This window comes from Sturnira hondurensis, unplaced genomic scaffold (genome assembly GCF_014824575.4).
Source record: "Sturnira hondurensis isolate 20B ecotype Veracruz unplaced genomic scaffold, ASM1482457v3 Scaffold0022136, whole genome shotgun sequence".
Taxonomy (NCBI): Eukaryota; Metazoa; Chordata; class Mammalia; order Chiroptera; family Phyllostomidae; genus Sturnira; species Sturnira hondurensis.
Genome location: NW_028094767.1, coordinates 4597867 through 4619929, shown reverse-complemented (window position 1 = coordinate 4619929; position 22063 = coordinate 4597867). Strand labels below are relative to the sequence as shown.

Here is a 22063-nt window from a genome sequence, read left to right as displayed (position 1 = left end):
ACTGTCATGATATCTATAACTTGTTTTTATTTTTTCTATTAATATTTAATATGGAAATTAAGTTAAACAAGCACATCTAAAATAACCTAGCATATAAAATATATTAATGTGGGAATACTGCTTTCTCCCATTCTCATGTTTATTGCAATAACTTTATTCAAAATCTTGACATGCATCTTTAATATCAGTATCTTTGTCATCACTAGAGCCATTTTTTTTGAGTTACCTAAGCTTTTAAAATTAAAAATACTTTAAAATTATGGTTGATATACTAGTTTCAGGTGTACAACATAATGATTAGACACATATAACTTATGAAGTGATTACCCAGGTAAATTGAGTACCTATGTGACAAAATACATAGTTATTGCAATATTGCCGACTGTATTCTCTATGCTGTACTTTACATTCCTGTGACTCTTTTCGTAACTGTCATTTTATACTTCTTAGTTTCTGTCCATTTTTCATTCATTTCTCAATTGCCCTACTACCTTGTAGCCATTGGTATGTTCTCAGTTATCATGTATAACTTATTTTTAATATCTTTTTTAAATATATTTTATTGATTATGCATGCCATTACAGTTGTCCCATTTCCCCCCTTCATTCCCCTCCACCCTGAAAATCCCCTCCCCCACCATTCCCCCCTTTAGTTTATGTCCATGTGTCACAAGTTCTTTAGATTCTATATTTCCCATAGTATTCCTGCCTTCCCCTTGTCTATTTTCTACCTACCATCTATGCTACTTATTCTCTGTACCTTCTCCCCATCTCTCCTTCCTCCCACTCCCCTGTTGCTAACCCTCCATGTGATCTCCATTTCTATGGTTCCACTGCTGATCTAGCTGTCCTCTTGGTTTGCTTTTGTTTTAGGTGTGGTTGTTGATAACTGTGAGTTTGCTGTCCTTTCACTGTTCATGTTTTTTATCTTCTTTTTCTTAGATAAGTCCCTTTAACATTTCATATAATAAGGGCTAGGTGATGATGAACTCCTTGAATTTGACCTTATCCAAGAAGCACTTTATCTGCCCTTCCATTGTAAATGCAAGCTTTGCTGGATAGAGCAATCTTGGCTGTAGGTCTTTGGATTTCATGACTTGGAATACTTCTTTCCAGCCCCTTCTTGCCTGTAAGGTCTCTTTTGAGAAATCAGCTGACAGTCTGATGGGTACTCCTTTGTAGGTGACTGTCCCCTTATCCCTTGCTGCTTCTAGGATTCTCTCCTTCATTTTAATCTTGGCTAATGTAATTATGATGTGCCTTGGTGTGTTCCTTCTTGGATCCAACTTCTTTGGAACTCTCTGAGCTTCCTGGATTTCCTGGAAGTCTATTTCCTTTGCCAGACTGGGGAAGTTCTCCTTTATTATTTGTTCAAATAAGTTTTCCACTTGTTGCTGTCCCTCTTCCCCTTCTGGTACCCCTATAATTTGGATGTTGGAATGTTTAAAGTTGTCCTGGAGGTTCCTAAGCCTCTTCTCATTTTTTTGAATTCTTATTTCTTCATTGTTTTCTGTTTGGTCATTTTTTTCTTCCTTTTGGTCCACTCCATTGATTTGAGTCCCAGTTTCCATCACTATTGGTTTCCTGTGCATTTCCCTTCATTTCAATTAGTTTAGCCTTCATTTGTTCCTCTAATTTGTGACTAAACTCAGCCAGTTCTGTGAGCATCCTGATCACCAGTGTTTTGAACTGTGTGTCTGATAGGTTGGCTATCTCCTGGTTGCTCAGAAGTATTGGCTCTGGGGCTTTGAGCTGTTCTCCTTGAGCCATAATATTTTGGACTGTTCGTGCTTGTTACGTATGAGGGGCAGAGCGCCTGTTATGTATGAGGATATTCACCAGGGCAGGGCGACCCAGTCACTGGGTTGTGACGCTGTATGTGGGGATGGGGGTCAGAGAGGGGCAGTGGCGCTTGTTCTGCTCTCTCTCGGATTTTGGTCCCCTCTGCTGCTTCCCGCAAGCAAACCTGGTCCCCATGGTGCCAGCTCCCGGGTGTGTGGGCCTGTGCACCCTCCAGGACCCTGTGGGTCTCTCCAACAAACTCTCTGTAAGCCTAAGAGTTTCTCCCGGCACCTCGATCCCTCAAATTTTTCCAGTTGGTGCTTTTAGGCTTTAATTCCCATTACTGGGGCCCTGTTTTGCCTGGTCTGTCTCACAGCTCATTTTTTTGCCTGGTTTATCTGCGCGCAAATGTGTGACTGCAGTAAGTCAGCCACCTTGCGCCCCCACTGGGTACGCCTGTTGCTACCCCACGCCTGGGATCTGCCAACTGCCACCTGTGTTCCTGGGTCAGTCCGGCCACTTTTTCTTCTGCGACCCCCTCCGCCAGCCACTGACTCCGCCTCTCTTATCCGTCTGGATGAATGGTTCGTTGTTTCATTTTTAATTTCTTTAAAATATTTTTTCCTGGGGAGTCATGAGGATGTTTGGTTGGTTTTGGTTGGGATGTTTTAAAGATTGTTATATAGATATATATATGTATATAAATTAATAATTTATATTATTAATTTAATATACAGGGGCAGGGGCAAGGAGGATACATCACAGAGCAGGGCTCACACACAGGGACTGGGGAGGGGCAGGGGCACCACACAGTGCTGCGCAAAAACAGCCGTATCTAACAGGGTAATGAAATAATGAAATAATCACACCAACAAGGTGCTGGAGTGCGTGATGGCCACAGCCCCTTGGTATGGGAAAGCGAGAAAGTGGGGTGCAGGGGGGGCAAGGAAGAAGGACCTGTTTCAAGATACTGTAAGCTTTCTGTCCCTACCCCTGCTGTCTCCCCACCTCTTCATGCCACCGGAGCCTTGGCCTACCCTCTGCCCAGTTGCCAAGGTGTTGTTACTGAATACCCCTCTACACTCTAGGTGGCAGGCTGGGAGGGAAGCCTCCAAGGTCCAGATGTACACTCTGGCCATGGCTGCTCTTAACTGCAGGTTTACAGTGGCTTGCCATCTTCGTTTTTCAGGTGACCTGTAGTAGTCCTCCTGGGCAAGTAGCAGCACGCTGTGTAGTGGGTGACCAGTGTGCCTCCACTGCTGCTGCTCCAGCACCAAGCACTGCAGCTTAGCAGACTGCATGTGCATGGCCTACAGCTGGTGAGCTACTGACATCAGGGCAGAGAGGGAAGCTGGAAGGTCCCTGTAAGGAGCAGCAAAGAGCTGGTGATGAAGAACTTCATTCTCATGCAGAGGGTGAGGGAGAAGAGGGTTAGGGAGAGTCCCATCTTGGTAGTGTATCTGGGTAAGGTGAGACCCTGAGGCCGGGAGGTCCAAGAGAGGGTGCTCTGAGGCAGAGGCTGTGTAGATGGCATCCTAATGGTGGTGGTACAGGTGAGAGTGGATGTGGGAGTGCTGGTGGTGATGGGGGTCGCATTGAGCATCTGCAGCTGGGCACTGGGTCATTGTCCAGGGCTCCACCTTTTTGTATGCTGCCTCTCAGCTGCCAGATGCTCCGCATAGAACATGTTAGGGCACAGAGCTGGCCCAGTGGCCAGCGCCAGGCACTCCCTCTGGAGTGGCCCCATGCTCAGATGAAAGGAGAAAAGGTGCAGGCCAGCTGGGCCAGGCTGCAGAACCAGGCCCCTGTATTGGGGGAAGGGACCCAGGCCTGGTCCAGGAACCCTGTACAGTGGTTCCAGCTCACTGGGTTTCACCTTGAAGCCAGGCTTGAGGCTGTCATGGAGGCTTTTTTCAGGGGTTCCTGCTGCTTCTCCCAGAATGCTGGGTCAGTGCTGTGCAGGGCTGGGACATTGTTACCTAGGAGTCCTTGGTCCATTGCCCCCCAAGGCACATAGAACAGATAGTTGCGATTGCTAGGATATGTGACTTGGGGCTGGGCATGTTCACTGAGAGTGCGCAGGGCTGGAGTGTCAGGACCCAGGTAGGGGGGCACTATAGTCACAGCACTGCCCAGCTCAAATGGAGGGCTGTGGAGCTCAGGGCTGAGAGATGGACATTCCACTGGAGCATGTCCCTCCTGAGCCAGCTTCACGCTCTCTTCCAGCTTGTGCTCCTTCCTGTGCTTCTGCGCCTTTTCTTCTTGTACACTGCTCGGCCTTCTGTATAACTCATTTTTAAGTGGTTCAGTGAAACCTGGCAGCGCTGTGTGTTTAGACCAAACAAATGTGGCACACTGGTAAGGTTTAGTGAATATTAGTGACAGGTACAGAGATATTCTGTAATTTTTTACATGATTTTGTAGGTTTGAAAATAGAATGTTCAAGGTAAAAGATTGTGTTCTCTTGAGTTTATATTGCTAACATAATGAAAATTCAGAAAAGTTCACAAAAACCACATTCAACCCACAAGAAAATATACTTTACCTATTCGTGTATAAGCAAGGTATGATTCTTTAAAAGTTTATATTCCAGTAATTTTAAAGTATTTCTTCCTTTATTGTGGCAGTCAGTGTGCAAGTTATTAATCTTATATATATTAAGAATTACATTATAGATTTATATTCTGTATCTTGTCTTCAGTAATAGATTGAACATTTATTCAAATAATGTTTGATTATTTATTGGTCACAGTGTCCTAGGATACTGAAATAAAGAGGACATGACCTTTGCTTTGAGAGAGATTTAATTTCATAGTGGGGATGAGACCAGGTTAAAAAAAATAAATATGAAACAGAATATAAGTATTCTGTTAACAGTGGTATCCAGCCTTTTGGCTTCTGGCCCACACTGGAAGAAGAGTCATCTTGGGCCACACAGTGAATGCATTGCAACACATAATCACAAAAAATCTCATGATGTTTTAAGTAAATTTATGATTTTGTGCTGGGTCACATTCACAGCCATCCTGGGCTGCTGCAGGTTGGGCCCCCCTGAATTTCTTAAATCTTAGATACTTCAGGAGTATTAGGACACTTAAGGGGATCTCTAAGGAGGGGCAGTTTGAATATTAGTTGTGGTCCGATGAAGAGATTACCTGAATGGCTATGAAGCTTTATATGGCTGTTACCCCTATATTAAATGACTTGAAATTGCTTTGCCTTTATAGTTTTTATGTTTGATTTTTACATATTTTCTATCTCCTCTTAATTTAGCTGTCATTTTTTAGTGATGCCAGTGTGTTACTGTTTTTACTATTTTTTTATTTTAAACAAGAGTAAGGGCCTAAAGGTGACCCTGCTCCCTCTCTGTGGAAGACAGTAATTTTTTAATCCTTTAAAAAAACTGATAAATTTCTTGCTCTTCTGAACATAAACATTTCAGAATATTGTGAAATACAAAATACAAAAGTGCAAAAAAAGTACCATAAACTATAGCAGAGTGGTGGGAAAGAGTGTGCTGATTTTTCTAAAATATACCTTCCTGACTCCCAGGTTGATGAGTGTGTTTCTGAGCTGAGCCTCGCATGAACCCATCACGTAGAGTATAAAAGGAGCTGGGTGGTGCTCCCTTCATCTCTAGGTACTTGCTTGTCTGGTGAAGAGTGGCCTCAGTGAACTGTTAATTAACATGCTGTCTGGTCATAGAAACATTACTGTTTGAGAAAGTAGAAAGACTTATATGAGGGGTGACCTCCCCCAAAACAAGAATTGTCTTCTGGAGCGCGGGTCACTTGTAGTACAGGCTTCCCTGTTAGGTGAGTGTTCTAGGAACCCATCTGTATCAGAGTTACCAGCTGGTATTGTGAGAGGCTGCGTTTGGCTTTAGCGAATTTGTTTTCGAAGACTCTTTCAATGCATTTTCCCTTTTCATGTGGATGATATACATGTGAATAATGTGTGACAGTAATTTTATTACTTGTTGGGGAAAATGCAGCAGAAAATGTTATTATGCTACAGACAGCTTACAAAGAAGCTGCTCTGAGAAAAACACAAGTTTATGATTGGTTTTCTTGTGTTAAACGAGGCAAACTCTCGATTGACAATCGGCCTCATTCTGGGCGTCCTTTAACCAACTGAACTATGGAAAATGTGGTAAGAATCCATCAAGCCATCTTGGAAGACCACTGTCGGACTATTGATGAACTTGTGGAGCTGACTGGGGTGGTGTTGAGTTGTCTGCAAATTTTATCTGAAGTTTTGGGCATGAAGTAAGTTTCAGCAAAAATTCATGCCTCACTTGCTCACACCTTAACAAAGAGATAATCGCTTGGCTACATGCCATGCTTTTTTTTTTTTGAGTACTAATTTTATTTTTTAAAGTTATACATTTGATTTCTGTACAACCTAGAAATGTATTTATTTTTTAGAGGGGAGAGGGAGGGAGAAAGAAGAGTTACATCAATGTGTGGTTGGCTCTCAAGGGTCCCCTGCTGGGGACCTGGCCTGCAACCCAGGCATGAGCCCTGACTGGGAACTGAATTGGTGACCCTTTGGTTTGCAGGCTGGTGTTCAATCCACTGAGCCACACCAACCAGGGCTACATGCTGTGCTTTGAAGGGCACTTGGAGGCTGACCCTGATTTTTTTCCAAAGTAACCAGAGATGAATCTTGATGCTGTGGTTGTAACCCCAAAATGAAACAGCAGTCTAGCCAGTGGAAAATTGTCACTTCCCCAATGACCCCCAAAAGCATGACAAGTGAAGTCAAACTTGAAAAAAATGATGATCTGTTTCTTTGATGTGATAAAGTTGTGCACTTGGAGTTTGTTTCTCTGGATGAAATGGTCAACCAAAGTTTTTATCTGGAAGTTTTGAGAGGGTTGTGTCATAATTTGCAGAAGAAATGCCCTGTGTTGTGGCAAACAAGTCACTGGTTCTTCCACCATGACAATGCACCTGCCCACACTAGCTGAGTGTTCAGCAGGTTTTGACCAAAAATGGCATGACCCCCATGCCCCACTCTCTCTTTTCATACAGTCTCATCCCAAGTCACTTTTTTTGTTTACTCAATAAAAAAAGTCCTCAATTGTGTTTTGCCAACGTGAAAGAAAAAAAAACGGCAGAAGCATTAAAAGGCATCAAAATTGACAAGTTCAAAAACTATTTTGAGCAGTAGGAAAAAAAGTCTCAATAGGTGTACTGCATCAAATGAGTACTTTGAAGGTGACTGAAGTTTAAGCATGTAGAAATAAATACTCAATTTTTTATAAATAAATTCCATGGGTTTTTGGTCCCCCCTTGGTATATACTGCTTTCATGGAAGGCGTTTGTGGTATAGGCCATACGATTTTGAGTGTTGGGGAGCACCATAAGCATGAATTAAAGGAGAAGGCTTAAAAGGGAAAAGTGAAGTTTAGATACAGACAAAAACAAAGGAAAATATATTCCAAGTAAAAAGGGTTTTCTAGAATTTTTACTGGTTTGTAATCTCAAACAAAAAAATTTATTTACTTGCATCTTTTACTGTAACTGCATAGTGCTGGTCACCAATGTGATTATATCATATCAGTCTTCATTCATATCAGTCCTCATTACTTTCCTGCCTTGCTCTTGAGATTTGGGCCAGCAGTGTCTCATGTTAAAAGTAGATACAGGGTGATAGAGATTGGTTTTCGAAGTTTCCTTGGATTGATTGATTCTTCCCTTTTTTTGTTCATTTAGTAATCTACAGCATACATTATTGAATGTATACCATCTGAGATTGAAATGGTATAATTTTTGTCCAAAAGTACTTTAACTCTTACTAAACATCAATGTGTAAATATACAATGTGCAGAATGTGGTAACTGTTATGACAGAAGAATAAAAGTGTTAGGAGAACACAGAAATTAGGCAGCACTTGTTAATTTCCACTAGGAGAATATTTAAAGGAGGTATGTTTAAGATTACTTTTAATTGAGAAGTAAGTTTTTAGAGAAACTTGGATGAGTGTTTATAATACAGAAAAGACATTTTTGGCTGAAGGGACATTTTATCCCATCTGTACTAAAGATAGATGAAGAGGAAAGAGAGTTCAAGTATATTATTTGGTAGTTGGTTTTGGTGAGTAGTCCACAAGACTGTCTTGTCTAGTGAGTGTGAAGGAGGAATATTCGGGGAAGGTAAATAAGAGAATAAATGTATGAGGAAATAAATCTTGAAAGGCAAACAGGGATTGTATAGAGGACTTGATGCCAGATTGATTTCTCAGGATTTTTTAAAATCAAGAGATGGTCATTGGATTAATTTCCTTTTGCCACTTAATAAATTTCTGGAAACTTAAAACAACACAGGTTTACCATCTTGCATTCTGTTGGTCAAGAGTCTGGGCATCGGTGAACTGAGTTCTCAGCTGTGGATATCCGCAGACTGAAATCAATGGGTTGGCCAGGTGCAGTCTTATCTGAGGTTCAGTGTCTTCTTCTAAGCTATGATTGTTGTCAGAATTCATTTTCTTGTGGCTATATGATTGAGGTCCTGCGTTCTTGCTGTCAGATTGGGACTACTCAGTTTCTAGCAGCCGCCCTCAGGTCCCATTGATGTGAGAGAGAAACATCAATCAGTTGTCTCCCATACACAGTCTGACCAGGGATCAAACCTGCAACTGAGGTAATGTGTCCTGACCAGGAATCGAACCTGAAGCCTTTTGGCATACAGGGTTAACATTCCAACCAGCTGATCCACCTGACCAGGGCTGAATTATCTTGAATTAGTAATTCTTGACATACTAAATGGTCCTGTTCCTCTTAAATTTCTATGTTCAGCTTTACATGAGTTTGTGCAAAAAGGGATTTATGATACAGGTTATCATCTTAAGTGATTTTATATGTTTTTCTCTTTTTTAATCTCTTATTTCTACATAAAGTAGCAATTAAAGATCTTTTGCAAGTAAATGTGCAGTAGGATAAACCAGCTTTGAAGCCATGTTTTGAGATGCTGTTTGACTTCTTAAATATTTTCTTATATGTGTAATTTCCAGTAGTAGTCACTGAATGATTAGTTTGCACAGTTATAACAGCCAACAAATAATGTGCAAGGCAAAAAGCCCCCTAAGTTTATGGTCTCAGACTGTGATTCAAGAATTACAGCCATAACTAACTTAACAAGCAGTTGGAAGGAGAACTTGTCATCTCACAGTGTTATTTTGACATTACATAATGACCTCTCTATAATAGTACCTTTTATTTTTAAAAATTTCTCATAGACACTATTGATATGATAGGGCAATGTAGAGATGTCAGTTTTATGGCTCCAAAGAGATATGAATTTAGTTCTAAATGTCTTTCAGTTACATTTTGTCAGTAAAGAGAGCAGGAAGATAATGCTTCCATTAAAGTGATCAACTATGTATGTGGAAATTGAGTAGGAAGATGGGTGAAAAGGCTTTTAGGTGAAATCCTTTTTCATGTATAAATTGCCTCTGCTGTGTATATAACTCTCTGATAATACTTTGAGGTAATTCAGCAAGTACAGCACTGGAAATGGTGTTTGTAAGTACTGATCGTAAAGAAGGAAGTGTATAGATTGTTTTATAAGTCTGCTGCTTCGCTGTTACATTGTATTAATCAACTTTCTCTCCAAGACTTTTTTCTGTTTTCTTAAACAGTTGATTAAAACTTTAATTTTCCCTACTTTAGCTCTGTTTTATTTTACATTCTTAAAACAGTTAATATAAGTAAAAAAAAAAACACAAATTAATTTGTGCTCTCCTACTACTTGGGACAATGTCTCATGTATTAGTATTTCAGTAGTAACAATGACTAAAAGTTAGTCACTGGAGAAAGCTTAATTATTTTTTTAAAAACCTTGGCATGACCTTGTCTTAGTACATACTAAATTTGATATCTTAGTGAAATCCATTTTAGATCATATACTGCTCTGTAATAAATGTTTTATTTTTTGCGTTTTTATGTGGAAAATTTTAAAAAGCAATGCATTCTTCTTAATGCATTATTTTCCTTTGTTAACACACTTCTGAGTACTTCTACATCTCAGATATTCTTGGGTTTTGTTTTGTTCCTGTACCTATCAGTTCTGATTACCTTCTTTTTGTTTTTTCCTCCTGATTTTTCACCTTCATTCCACAGATTTCTTCCTCTGATGCTCCCCTTCAGCCTTTGGTAGCCTCCCCTTCTCTACAAGCTGCTGTTGAGAAAACCAAACTGGAGGTACGGTAGTGTTGCAGCCAGCTGCATCATGCAGTGTTCGCAGTATGCCGTAATGCGCAGTGCTGTAATAGTTGTTCAAATTTTGAGTGGTCTCCAGCATTAAATGTGTTATATATGATGATTTCTAGAGTGTTTTCCTGTGCCACAGGTAGGATTAAAGTGCTTTAGTCTATATTAATTGCAGAATGACTGATTTATTGGTACTATAGGTATATCTCAGTATTTAAGAAGCTTTTAGTTTTTCGTTGTTTACATTACTGCCTTGTGCTTTTCCTTTACAGGAACTTTTTTTACAGTTGCTGTTGAATTCTTTGATCTGTTAGTAAAATCTGATTAAAATGTTTTCTTTCTAAGACTCTGTTGTCATAATCACTCGAAGTTAATTTTTTAAGCAGTAGTAACTCATATTGATACAATGTATATAGTATAGAATCATGAGTTTAGAATCATCAGTGATAGTTTTTAGACTATGTTTGGGGTAGGGGTTGTTAAAGGTACATGATACTACCATTATAGATCTTTTAGCCATCCCTACACATATTTGAAGGTTTTAATTTTTTCACTCTTTACCTTTTTTAAATTTATCATGACCCTAGTGAATTAGTTTGAGACATTGTTGGAACTAGTACTTTTTACGTGTCTGCCTCTTGATAAATGGTGCACTAGGCACAAGGGCTACAAAAACAAGTAAGATACGGCCTCACTTCTCAAGGAGCTTATAGTCTAATGGGGAAAAACAGGTAACTAGGTAAGTTTACAGGTCCTAATGCAATATAATGTATACAGTGATTGACATGTATTCACTGTGCTGCTATTAATAACAGGAGACATACTTTTGATGCATCGTAAATTCTTGTTTAAAATCATTTATTTATTGTTCAGTTACAGTTATCCCACATTTTTTCCCCATTGCTAACCCCTACCCCCTCACTCAGCACCCCACAGTCATTTCCCATCCTCCATTGTCCATGTCCATGAGTCCTCAGTTCATCTTCCTTGGCTTGCCCCTTCCCCTTCTTCCTCCATTATCACCCCCCGCCCCCCACTCTGGTCACTGTCCATTTGTTCTTTATTCCCATGTCTTGTGTCATATTTTGCTCATTTGCTTTGTTAAGTTCCACTTAGAGGTGAGATCATATGGTATTTGTCTTTTACCACCTGGCTTGTTTCACTTACCATGATACTCTCTAGTTCCATCCATGCTGTTGCAAAGAGTAGGAGTTCCTTCTTTCTGCTGTGTAGTATTCTGTTATATAAATGTACCAGTTTTTTTATACACTCATTTACTGATGGGCACTTAGGCTGTTTCCAGCACTTGGCTATTGTAAATGACACTGCTATGAACCTTGGGGTGTATAGGTTCTCTTGAATTGATGATTCAGGATTCTTAGGGTATAGTTGCAGCTGTGGGATCACTGGATCGAAAGACAATTTCATTTTTAGTTTTTTGAGGAAATTTCATATTGTTGTCCACAGTGGCTGCCCCCACTCTGCATTCCCACCAACAGTGCACTAGGGTTCCCTTTTCTCCACAATCTCATCAGCACTTGTTGTTTGTTGATGGCCTTTCTGACCAGTGTGAAGTGGTATCTCATTGTGGTTTTAATTTGCATCTCTCTGATGGCTAGCGATGCTGGGAATTTTCTATGCATCTGTGGGCCCTCTGTATGTTCTCCTTGGAGAACTGTCTGTTCTGGTCCTTTGCCCATTTTTTAAAAAGATGTTCTTTATTTATTTATTTTAGAAACAGGGGAAGGGAGGGAGAGAAACATCAATGTGTGGTTGCCTCTCAGGTGGCCCCCACTAAGGACTTGGCCTGCAACCCAGGAATGTGCCCTGACTGGGAATCGAACCAGCGACCCTTTGGTTCACAGCCCGTGCTAAATCCACTGAGCTACACCAGCCAGGCCCTTTGCCCATTTTTTTAAAAACTTTTTTTTTAGTTTTACTTATTTATCTTTAGAGGGGAAGGGAAAGAGAGCGGGAGAGAGAAATATTAATGTATGGTTGCCTCTCCTGTATCCCCTGCTGGGAACTGGCCCGCAACCTAGGCATGTGCCCTGACTGGGAATTGAATCGTGATCCTTTGGTTTGCAGGCCTGCGCTCAATCCACTGAGCTACACCAGCCAGGGCCCATGTTTTAATTGGATAGTTTGTCTTCTGGACAAACTGGAGTCATGTGAGCTCTTAATGTATTTTGGAGATCAAACCCTTGTCCAAGGTATCATTGGCAAATATGTTTTTGTGTATGGTTAGTTCCCTTTCCTTTTTATTGATATTTTCTCTGGCCATGCAAAAGCTTTTTATTTTGATGAAGTCCCATTTGTTTATTCTTTCCTTTATGTCCCTTGCCCTAGGGGATATATCAGTGAAAATATTGCTGCTTGGGATATCTTAAATTTTCTTGACAATGCTCTCCTCTAGGACTTTTATGGTGTCACTACTCATATTTAAGTCTTTTATCTATCTCGAGGTTTTTGGGGGTTTTTTTTTGGTGTATGGTATAAGTTGGTGGTCGAGTTAAATTTTTTTTTTTGCATGTACTTTTCCAGATCTCCCAATACCATTTGTTGAAGAGGCTATTTTTATTCCATTTTGTGTTCCTCCCTTTCTGTCAAATACTAGCTGACCATATTGACATGGATTTATTTCTGGGCTCTCTATTCTGTTCCATTGGTCTATGTGGCTCTTCTTATGCCAGTACCAGATTGTGCTGATTACTGTGTCCTTGTAATATAGTTTGATAACAGGTATTGTGATCCCCCCCCTACTTTGTTATTTCTCAGAATTGATGAGGCTATTCAGGGTCGTTTGTGGCTCCATATAAATTTTTGAAATATTTGTTCTATGTCTGTGAAATCTTCTTGGTTAAGTTTATTCTTAAGTATTTTATTTTCCTTGTTGCTGTAGTAAATGGGATTTCCCTCCCTAATTTCTGATATTTCATTGTTGGTGTACAGATGTGTTTTAATTTCTGACTGTTGCCTTTGATGCATCTTAAACTCTTAGTAAACATTAGCTATAAGAATAAGAGTACACTCCAAGTAGAGAAAGCATCTTGTGGAAAACAAAGACCTGTGGGCAAAGTGGAATGTGTGGGGATTTGCAAGTAGAATGGCATAGCTCGAACATCCATAGCATAAGGACAGAAGTGGAAGAGGGGCTTTCTAGTTAGCCTGCTGAAGGAAATTGGTACTCATTCTGAAGGCCCTGAATTTTAATGATGCGTTTTAAGGGTAAGAGGGGTAACAGAATTTTATTTTCGTGTCATAACAGGGCTCCACTGTCTGTCGAAAGTGACTTTTGTACTGATGGGTGTCAAAATGGCTTGAGAACCTGTTGTTATAATTCATGAATAAATGATGGGAGCTTGTGCTAAAATGGAGGCAGAGGGGATGAAAAAGAGAGTGGAGTTTTAAAAATCATGAGAAGATAGAATCTGTTGCATTTAGTAATCAATGGAATATTGAGGTACTTTGGGAAGATTTGATGATTCCCATTTTCTAGCTTGAGCATCTCAGTAGATGATGGTGATATTGAGTGAGAAAAGGATAGAAACTGAGGAGGAAATACAGATTTGAGGAGAGGAAGTAAGGGAGATGAATTAAAAGTTGTATCGGTTGAGTATGAGGTGACCACGGAACATCCAGGTGTCTAATAGGTGGGTGCCAGGTCTTACAGTCTAGAGGAAAGGTCCAGGTTGGGAGGGAGGGGGTGAGGGAGGGAAAACCGTTTCATATTGTATAAAAATCTTTGCAAATCTCATTTATTCTTCTTATAAAGTGGGGGTAATATTATTCACCTCATAAAGTTGTGAGGACTAAATCAGTGAAATCAGTGTCTGGCGTATAGTCAGGGGATCAGTAAATGTCAGTTTTTGTAAGGAAGAACAGTACCAAATGGCCGTGCTCTGTCGGATGATGGTGAGCAGTGAGATTTGAGAGTGTGGCCTCTGTTGTCCCATGGCCCTTCCATTGATTAGCTTCGTCATTGTGTGCCTTACTTTCCTAAGATTTTGTTTCTTCATTGGTAAAATGACAATAATGATAGCGTTTTCCAGACAGTTATTCTAAAAATAAAATTAGAAAATAAGGTGCTTATCACACTGCCCGGCCCATAGGAACTTTTATTGTATCTCTTATGTTATAGTCTGGGAATTGCCAGTATTATCTTTTCTGATTTACAAATAGTAAAAATTCTACCCTTGAAAGAGATAGTGTCAAACACCCATTTTAAAGGAACAGGTGCCAATACAACCTTTAGGCATTTAGATTAAGCAATGTGTGATGAGTGTTCTGCCTTTCCTAGGTTCATCAGTGTATATTTTCATGTTACTATCGGGAAACTAAGGTCATATCAGTACTCAGTTGCAGTAGTCATTCAGTTATATGTTTATTCTCATCTCTTCCCTCTTAATGTCTTATGAATAATGTTCTTAATTTAATTTTTATTTCTTTTTTAGAATTTTTAATTAGATTTTGGGGTGATACTGGCTAATAAGATTATATAGGTTTCAAGTGTACAGTTTAATGATACATCATCTGTATATTGCACTGTGTGCCCATTGCCTAAAGTCAAATCTTCCATTTCTACAATGTTTGACCACCTTTTCACCACTCCGGGCACCTCCCCCCCNGCCCCCCCCCCCCCCCCCCCCCCCGCCGCCTCCTGCCCTCTGCCTCTCTCCTTCCCTCTGGTAACTACCACCCTATTGCTGTGTCTATGAATTTTTGTTCATTTGTTTTCTTCTTTATTTATTGCTTTCATTCTTATATTAATATATGAGTGAAATCGTGGTTATTTTTCTGTCTGACTTACTTCACTTAACATGATATTCTCAAGGTTTATCCAAGTTAATCTTTATTTCATTTTCCTCTTTTTGGCAAGTTTGTGACTGTAAGTATTAAATATCCTGTTTCATCTTTCTTGAAAACACAAATTGTGAACATCATAATACCATTATAGTTTACCTTGAGTGTTGAATTACACTAGTAAGTTGGCTCTGGTTCTAAAGCATTATATTTAACTTTTTTTTCATGAGAATATAATTATATTTCCCATTTTTAAAATCACAACACTATGGTAAGAAACTGAAAATGTTTTGTGATATTTTTAAAAATTAAAGTGATTATGCTGTACCCTTTCTGTCTTATGTTTACATGTTATAATCTGCCTTTATCTGTGTGATAAGAATTCTGTGCCATCAGTTACTTTACTTTGTCTTCTTAGTCACATTTCAACTTTATGGTTGCTATTAGGGGGGTTAACCTTATGTAAAAATGCAGTGAGAATTTGAGTAGAGGTCTCATTTGTTTAGTTATTCAAGCTCTAAAATATGAAAAGTTCTAAATTGTTTCTCCTCTGTTTTAGTTTTTTAGGAAAAGATATTATTTATTGTGTTATCAACATGTAACCTCAACGAGAGTATGTAATTGCTGTTTACATTTTTATTTCAGTATCACCAGATACTGTCATCATTGAAAATTTTTACCTTTCTCAAGTGACAACTCAAACTAATAAACAAAAATGTGTTAAGAGCTGACATTTTTAAAAAAGTAAATTTATCAAAACTTTGGGCTATGTTTTAGAAAGAAAAGGAAAAGAAAAAGGAAGAGAAAAAGAGAGAGAAAGAACAAGAAAAGCCTGCCAAACCTCTTACAACTGAAAAGGTAAAATTTCATTTTTTTTAAATCTGAAGACTCATCTTATTTGTATACTTACATGGAAATCAGTTTTGGGATATTCATGATTGGCAAATTAAATCATTCTCTCAACAGGTAATTGTTGAGTGAATACTGTGTGCCAACCATGTTCAACAGCTTGCTCTGTATGATTTGTAGTCAATACGTATGTGTGGGTATAAATTATGTGAGTTCCTCTAAAACAAGTATCGGATTGGCAACCCATTTGTTTTTAGCTTTTTCCCCCCTATTTTTCCTTATACTCTACCAAAAACCAAAAACTCATGTGAAAGGACTTATACTTTGAGACCTAAATTTGTGGTGTCTGGATGCATTAATGTGTGCTTTATCTGGTAATATTTGTTTTTAAAATTCTAAAAAAATTTTCTACATGTATACAAAAACTCTAAGGAGAGTTTTAAAACCTATTTCTTATTTCACTAAAAGGTCGTTTTCCTTACATTCTTTATCCCTTAATTCATCTGTTGTCATTTTACTTAAAGCAATATAAACTAACCAGAAAGCAAAAAATGCAGTGAAGAGAAGACAAGGTGTTTCTTCACTCACATGGAAAGCACCCATGCTCCAATTTTCAAAAGTGTCTAGTTATATACGTAGTAACAGAACCCCTGGCCTTTTGATTCATAGCTCTCCCGTTTTGCTGTCTGCCAGAATATGGTTGTTCTAGATACACATCTCAGTCTTTTAAAGTTGTCTGTTGCCTAGGTGTATGGCCTCCTGTTACCAACCTGGTACTGCATTTAACGTTATTGACTGTGGATCTGGAGAAATAGGTTGGGGCTCTCTTTTTTGATAACTATGATTAATAATCTTGAGGTATTGCTTCAAAAGTATCAAAAATGGTTTTTAGTCTGGGTTATGAAAAAACTCATTTCATGATACTTCATGGTGTGAACATGCTTAGAATTGAGAGGAACATTGACTATAGTTAATATTAATAACCTTATAGAGACTGCTGTGCAGTCTTTTTTTTTTTCCCTTCTGTGCACAGTACTCCAAATCTTTCATCATTTGAAGCCTTTCCTTCTTAGTTTCATAGGCAGCACAGCTTTGATCAAGTGTTATTAGAGTCTGCAAATGTACACCGTGTTTTATATCCTGTTGCTTCAGTTCACCTGAATTCAGGTCCCTTACATATGCAGTCTAATTTCTTACTCCCCAAGTACACTCAGCCCTCCTTTATTGTATAAAGCATGCTATAGGACTTGAGTGGGTGTTGCACTTCTAGCTGCTGTGATGTTCTGTGTGATTTAAGTGTGTATGGCTGATAAAAGTAACCTTAAGAGGGATTTGTTTTGACCATTTGTTTTCAAGTAGATTAAATGCTACTACCATTTTCCATCCAGGGGAGTGAGTGCATGTGTGTGTGCACGTGCACTATTTGGAGAGCTACATTGAAAGATTTCTGGGAGGAAATATTTGGATGAAATATAGCAACTATTAGGATGCCTGCAGTGTAGAAGGCACACTAAGTGGCTGGAAGAAATATAAAAATAATAAAGACAGATATCCTCAAGAATCTTAAAATTCAGAAAGAATTTTCTGTGATTAAATTTTCAAGTGATTGAAAGCAGGAGACATGAAAAATAACCAGAACAAAAGGCTGGTACAGTACAATAGGAGTGGTTACAGAGCACGGAGATTTGGTGATAGGAGAGATCACATGTTGGGAGTATTAGGGAAGTCTTCATGGAGGTGGTTATATTTGATATGAGCTGTGAAAGATTGTTAGGGACAGATTGTGGAGGAGAGGGCAACAAGCAGAGGAAATAACATGAAAAATGACTGGAATTGTGAGGCGTATTTTGGCAATAATGAATAATCTAATGTAACTAGAGTATAGGACAATAATGGAATATAAGACAATAAAATTAATTTTGAGGAAATCTCACGTTTCATGATAAACAGTGGATTGCTTCTGATTTTGAGTACAGAGGAAAAGCTATGAGCTATATAAATTCAAGCAAGAGATAATTAAGGCTTGATGTAGAGTGCTTTCTGAAAAATAGATTAGCCAACATCTGATTCTTTTAGAAGAGTGATTGAAAGACTTTGTCTTAATGCATTTTACTTTGCTTTTTAACAGATAGCCTTGTCAAACTCCAAGGAACTATTATGTGACATTCACTCACTTATTCTCTCAAATATGTATTAAGCAGTCATTATATATGCAGCACTAGGGTTACAGTAATAAACCAAACAGAAACTTCTGTCTTCGTATGAGAATATGTATAGAATCATTTCACATGCACAAAGTTCTTTTCCTATAAAAGACATTAGTGTGATGTTTAGTAACTACCACCATCATTACTCTATATTAGCCAAAAATCCTAAAATTGTTATTATTGTCAGTTCTGTTTTAGCTCCTGAAAAATATTTTAATTGATCATTAGACCTTAAACTTAATAGCATCAGTAAAGAGTTAAAAAGGCTTAGTACTTTTATTTTAATGAGACTATATATTTATTTATTTTTCAAGGAATTTTAGCAAATGCCTATTTCAGATAGATTGGTAATTTGTGGACATTGCGTTGAATCTAACCAATTCCCCCAATTTTATCTCTCCCTTACTAGTAGATAGATTTTGGTGATAGGACCCCAAATATTGTATGTTTAACACACATACTCTAATGGAGACTAAATACAGAAAGAATATATTCTTCTACCACTGTCTCTACTTCTTAATCACTAAGTGAAACTTCTCTTATTCTCCTGAGTAGATGTCGATTATTTTATTCTTACTGCACCTTAGGACCCTATTTTTAAAGTATTATAAACTTTACATTTCATCAACCAAATGCTAGAAAACATCTGGAAAAATGGGGGAAGATCTTCTTGGTTTCTGTTAGTCTTCTAATCTCTAGGAGATTTAAAAGTGGTTTGTGTAATCATGGTTCCTTGCAGTGATACAAAATAGTGTTGGACATCCCCACTTTTCTGCAGGATCTTACCCATGCTTTTGGAAAACTGGGACTTGTTCTTTTCAGCCACAGGTCTGGATTAAAGTGTCCATCCATATCCATTGAAAAGGTTGTTTTAAAAGACAACCAACTGATCTAGGTACTTGAGTATTCTTTGCTTCTTTTAAATTATTTTTTCATTGTTATTCCCTTTGTAACCATTGTAGTTCTAAGTTCTCTAACATAGTCACAAAGTTTAAATTGTTTTTGGCTCCATCTTTTGTTGATTGTAAAGAGAGGTTAGAAAATGAATTTAATATTTAGTTTCCATTGTCTGACTGCTTTGAATTCCTTGAAAACCAAGTAGAAGCCAGTAAGATCCATAAGGGAGTAAAATGTTACCTTTTAAGCTCATTTAGGGAGACCCAGGGATGTTGAGAAATGTCGTCAAGCAAGTATTTACAATTATATTATAAAATCTTTAAAAAAAAGGAGTTAGGGACTTCTGCCAAGATGGAGGTGTAGTTGGAAACACTATGCCTTCTCCCACAACCAGGTTTGAATACAACAAAGGTTTAGTAAACAAAGACGCAGCCAAAGAACAGAAAATTGAACTATACGGAAGTCTGACAACAATGAACTGATGGACTGGACTGTGTTGGAGCCAGCAGCGGAGCAGGGTTGTGCATGAAGGATCCTCTGACCCCAGGCACCCAGGAAGCCGTGGAAAGATCCCGGCGTGGGGTAGCATCGGGTGGACCCAGTGAGGGCGCAGGGTGGAAGGCTGACCCTGGTCACACATTCGTGCACAGATAAACCAGCGAAAGAGTGAGCGGTGAGACAGACTGTGCATGCCTCAGCGGCGGACCCAGTGAGGGCGCAAGGCAGCAGGCTGACCTCGGTCGTCACACTTTCACATGCAGTGAGACAGACCGTGCAGGCCCCAGCAGTGGGAAGCAGCAGAGGGGACCGCCATTGCCCCTCTAGGACCCTGCCCCCACATACAGCATCACAACCCAGCATCTGAGTTGCCCCGCCCTGGTGAAAACCTAGGGCTCCGATCCTCATACATAACAGGCACGAACAGTACAAAACATGGCTCAAGAACTCAAAGCCCCAGAGCTGATAACTCTAAGCAACCAAGAAATAGCGAACCTCTCAGATGCACAGTTCAAAATACTGATGATCAGGATGCTCACAGAACTGGTTGATTATAGTCACAAATTAGAGGAACAAATAAAGGCTAAACTAATTGAAATGAGGGGAAATGCACAGGAAACCAGTAGTGATGGAAAGGAAACTGAGACTCAAATCAAGGGAGTGGACCAGAAGGAAGAAAAAAATGACCAAACAGAAAAATATGAAGAAACAAGAATTCAAAAAAATGAGAAGAGGCTTAGGAACCTCCAGGACATCTTTAAATGTTTCAACATCCGAATTATAGGGGTACCAGAAGGGGAAGAGGAACAGCAACAAGCGGAAAACTTATTTGAACAAATAATAAAGGAGAACTTCCCCAGTCTGGCAAAGGAAATAGACTTCCAGGAAATCCAGGAAGCTCAGAGAGTCCCAGAGGAGGTGGACCCTAGAAGGAACACACCAAAGGCACATCATAATTACATTAGCCAAGATTAAAATGAAGGGGAGAATCCTAGAAGCAGCAAGGGATAAGGGGACGGTCACCTACAAAGGAGTACCCATCAGACTGTCAGCTGATTTCTCAAAAGAGATTTTACAGGCAAAAAGGGGCTGGAAAGAGGTATTCCAAGTCATGAAATCCAAAGACCTACAGCCAAGATTGCTATATCCAGCAAAGCTTTCATTTAGAATGGAAGGACAGATAAAGTGCTCAGATAAGATCAAATTCAAGGAGTTCATCATCACCAGGCCCTTATTATGTAAAATGTTAAAGGGACTTATCTAAGAAAAAGAAGATAAAAAACATGAACAGTGAAAGGACAGCAAACTCACAGTTATTAACAACCACACCTAAAACAAAAGCAAGCTAAGAGGACAGCTAGATCAGGAGTGGAACCATAGAAATGAAGATCACATGGAGGGTTAGCAACAGGGGAGGGGGAGGAGAAGAGGGGAGAAAGTACAGAGAATAAGTAACATAGATGGTAGGTAGAAAATAGACAGGGGGGAGGGCAAGAATGGTATGGGAAATATAGAATCTAAAGAACTTGAGACACGTGGTCATAAACTAAAGGGAATGGTGGGGGAGGGGTGTGCAAGGTGGGGGGGTGAAGGCGGGGAATAGAACAACTGTAATGGTATGGTCAATAAAATATATTGAAAAAAGAGGTAATTGTCGGGAGGATCATTATGCTATTTATGTAAATTTGCCTTTATTATAAGTTCATAAAGCATTGGGATTTATTCCTCAAACTTTATTGTATTTATAAATGTAAATTTAGTCCAGGTACTTTAAAAACATTTTTTTTTAAAAAAAACATTTTTAAGTTTATATGGAAAGTATCAAATGTATACATAACTATTATTCAGCTTCAGTAGTTAAAAGTCATGCCCAAACTTTTTGTAACTCCCCATATTATTTTGAAACAAATTCCAGAAATTTTATTAATCCATCTACAATATTTCATTATGTATCTCTAAAAATAAGGTCTCTTTAAAAGCAACGAAATGCCATTGTCATGTATACTAAAAAAACCCAGTCATTTCTTTTTTTTATTACTTAAAATCTTTTATTGTAATTTTTTCTAGAATTTTTTATTTTGTAATTTTTTATGCTATTACAGTTATCTCACTTTTCCCCCCTTTGCCTTCCTCTACCAGTTCATAATCAGTCCCCTTACCATCCATGTCCATGGGTGCTTCATATGTGTTCTTTGATTGGCCCCTTTGCCTTTCAATCATAGAAATTTTTTAAAAATTATATTTTATTGATTATAAAATATAATCTTCCTGATTTTCCCACCTTCCTTCCCCTCCACTCAGCAATCCCCACTCCCTGATACAGTCCCCTCACCTGGTTCATGTCCATGGGTCACACTTATAAGCTCTTTGGCTACTCCATCTCCCGCACTGCACCACACATTCTCATAGCTATTCTGTAACAACCCATTTGCACCTCCCAGTTCCCTCACCTCCCCACCCACTGCTACATACCCCCCTCCTATCTGGCAGTCATCAAAATGCTCTCATATCCATTACTCTGTCCCTGCTTCTCCCGTTTTTCTAGTCTCTCCTTCAGTTTCGACTGTTGATAGATATGCATCTTCACCATTTTATTGTTTATACTTTTGATCCTTCTCCCTGTCCTAATAAGTCCCCCTAACATTTCATATAATAACAGTTTGGTGAAGATTAATTTCTTTAGCTTTTCTTGTCTGGGAAGCTCTTTATCTGCCCTTCGATTCTAAATGATAAATTTGCCGGATAGAGCAATTTTGTCTGTAGGTCCCTGTTTTCCACAACTTTGAATATTTCTTGCCAATCCCTTCTAGCTT

At 38.9% G+C, this 22063-nt stretch overlaps 1 protein-coding gene across 2 annotated transcripts in view; it reads left to right on the top strand.

The window, feature by feature from the left end:
* Window positions 1-22063, top strand: part of SMAP1 (small ArfGAP 1) — a 147658-nt gene that overhangs the window by 70125 nt on the left and 55470 nt on the right. Inside the window, exons 5-6 of one of the 2 annotated variants that reach the window (XM_037034362.1) lie at window positions 9907-9987; window positions 15577-15657. In XM_037034362.1, the coding sequence (XP_036890257.1) occupies window positions 9907-9987; window positions 15577-15657 (162 nt within the window). The remainder of the gene's footprint in view (window positions 1-9906; window positions 9988-15576; window positions 15658-22063) is intronic. The other variant, XM_037034363.1, reaches the window with a different exon arrangement.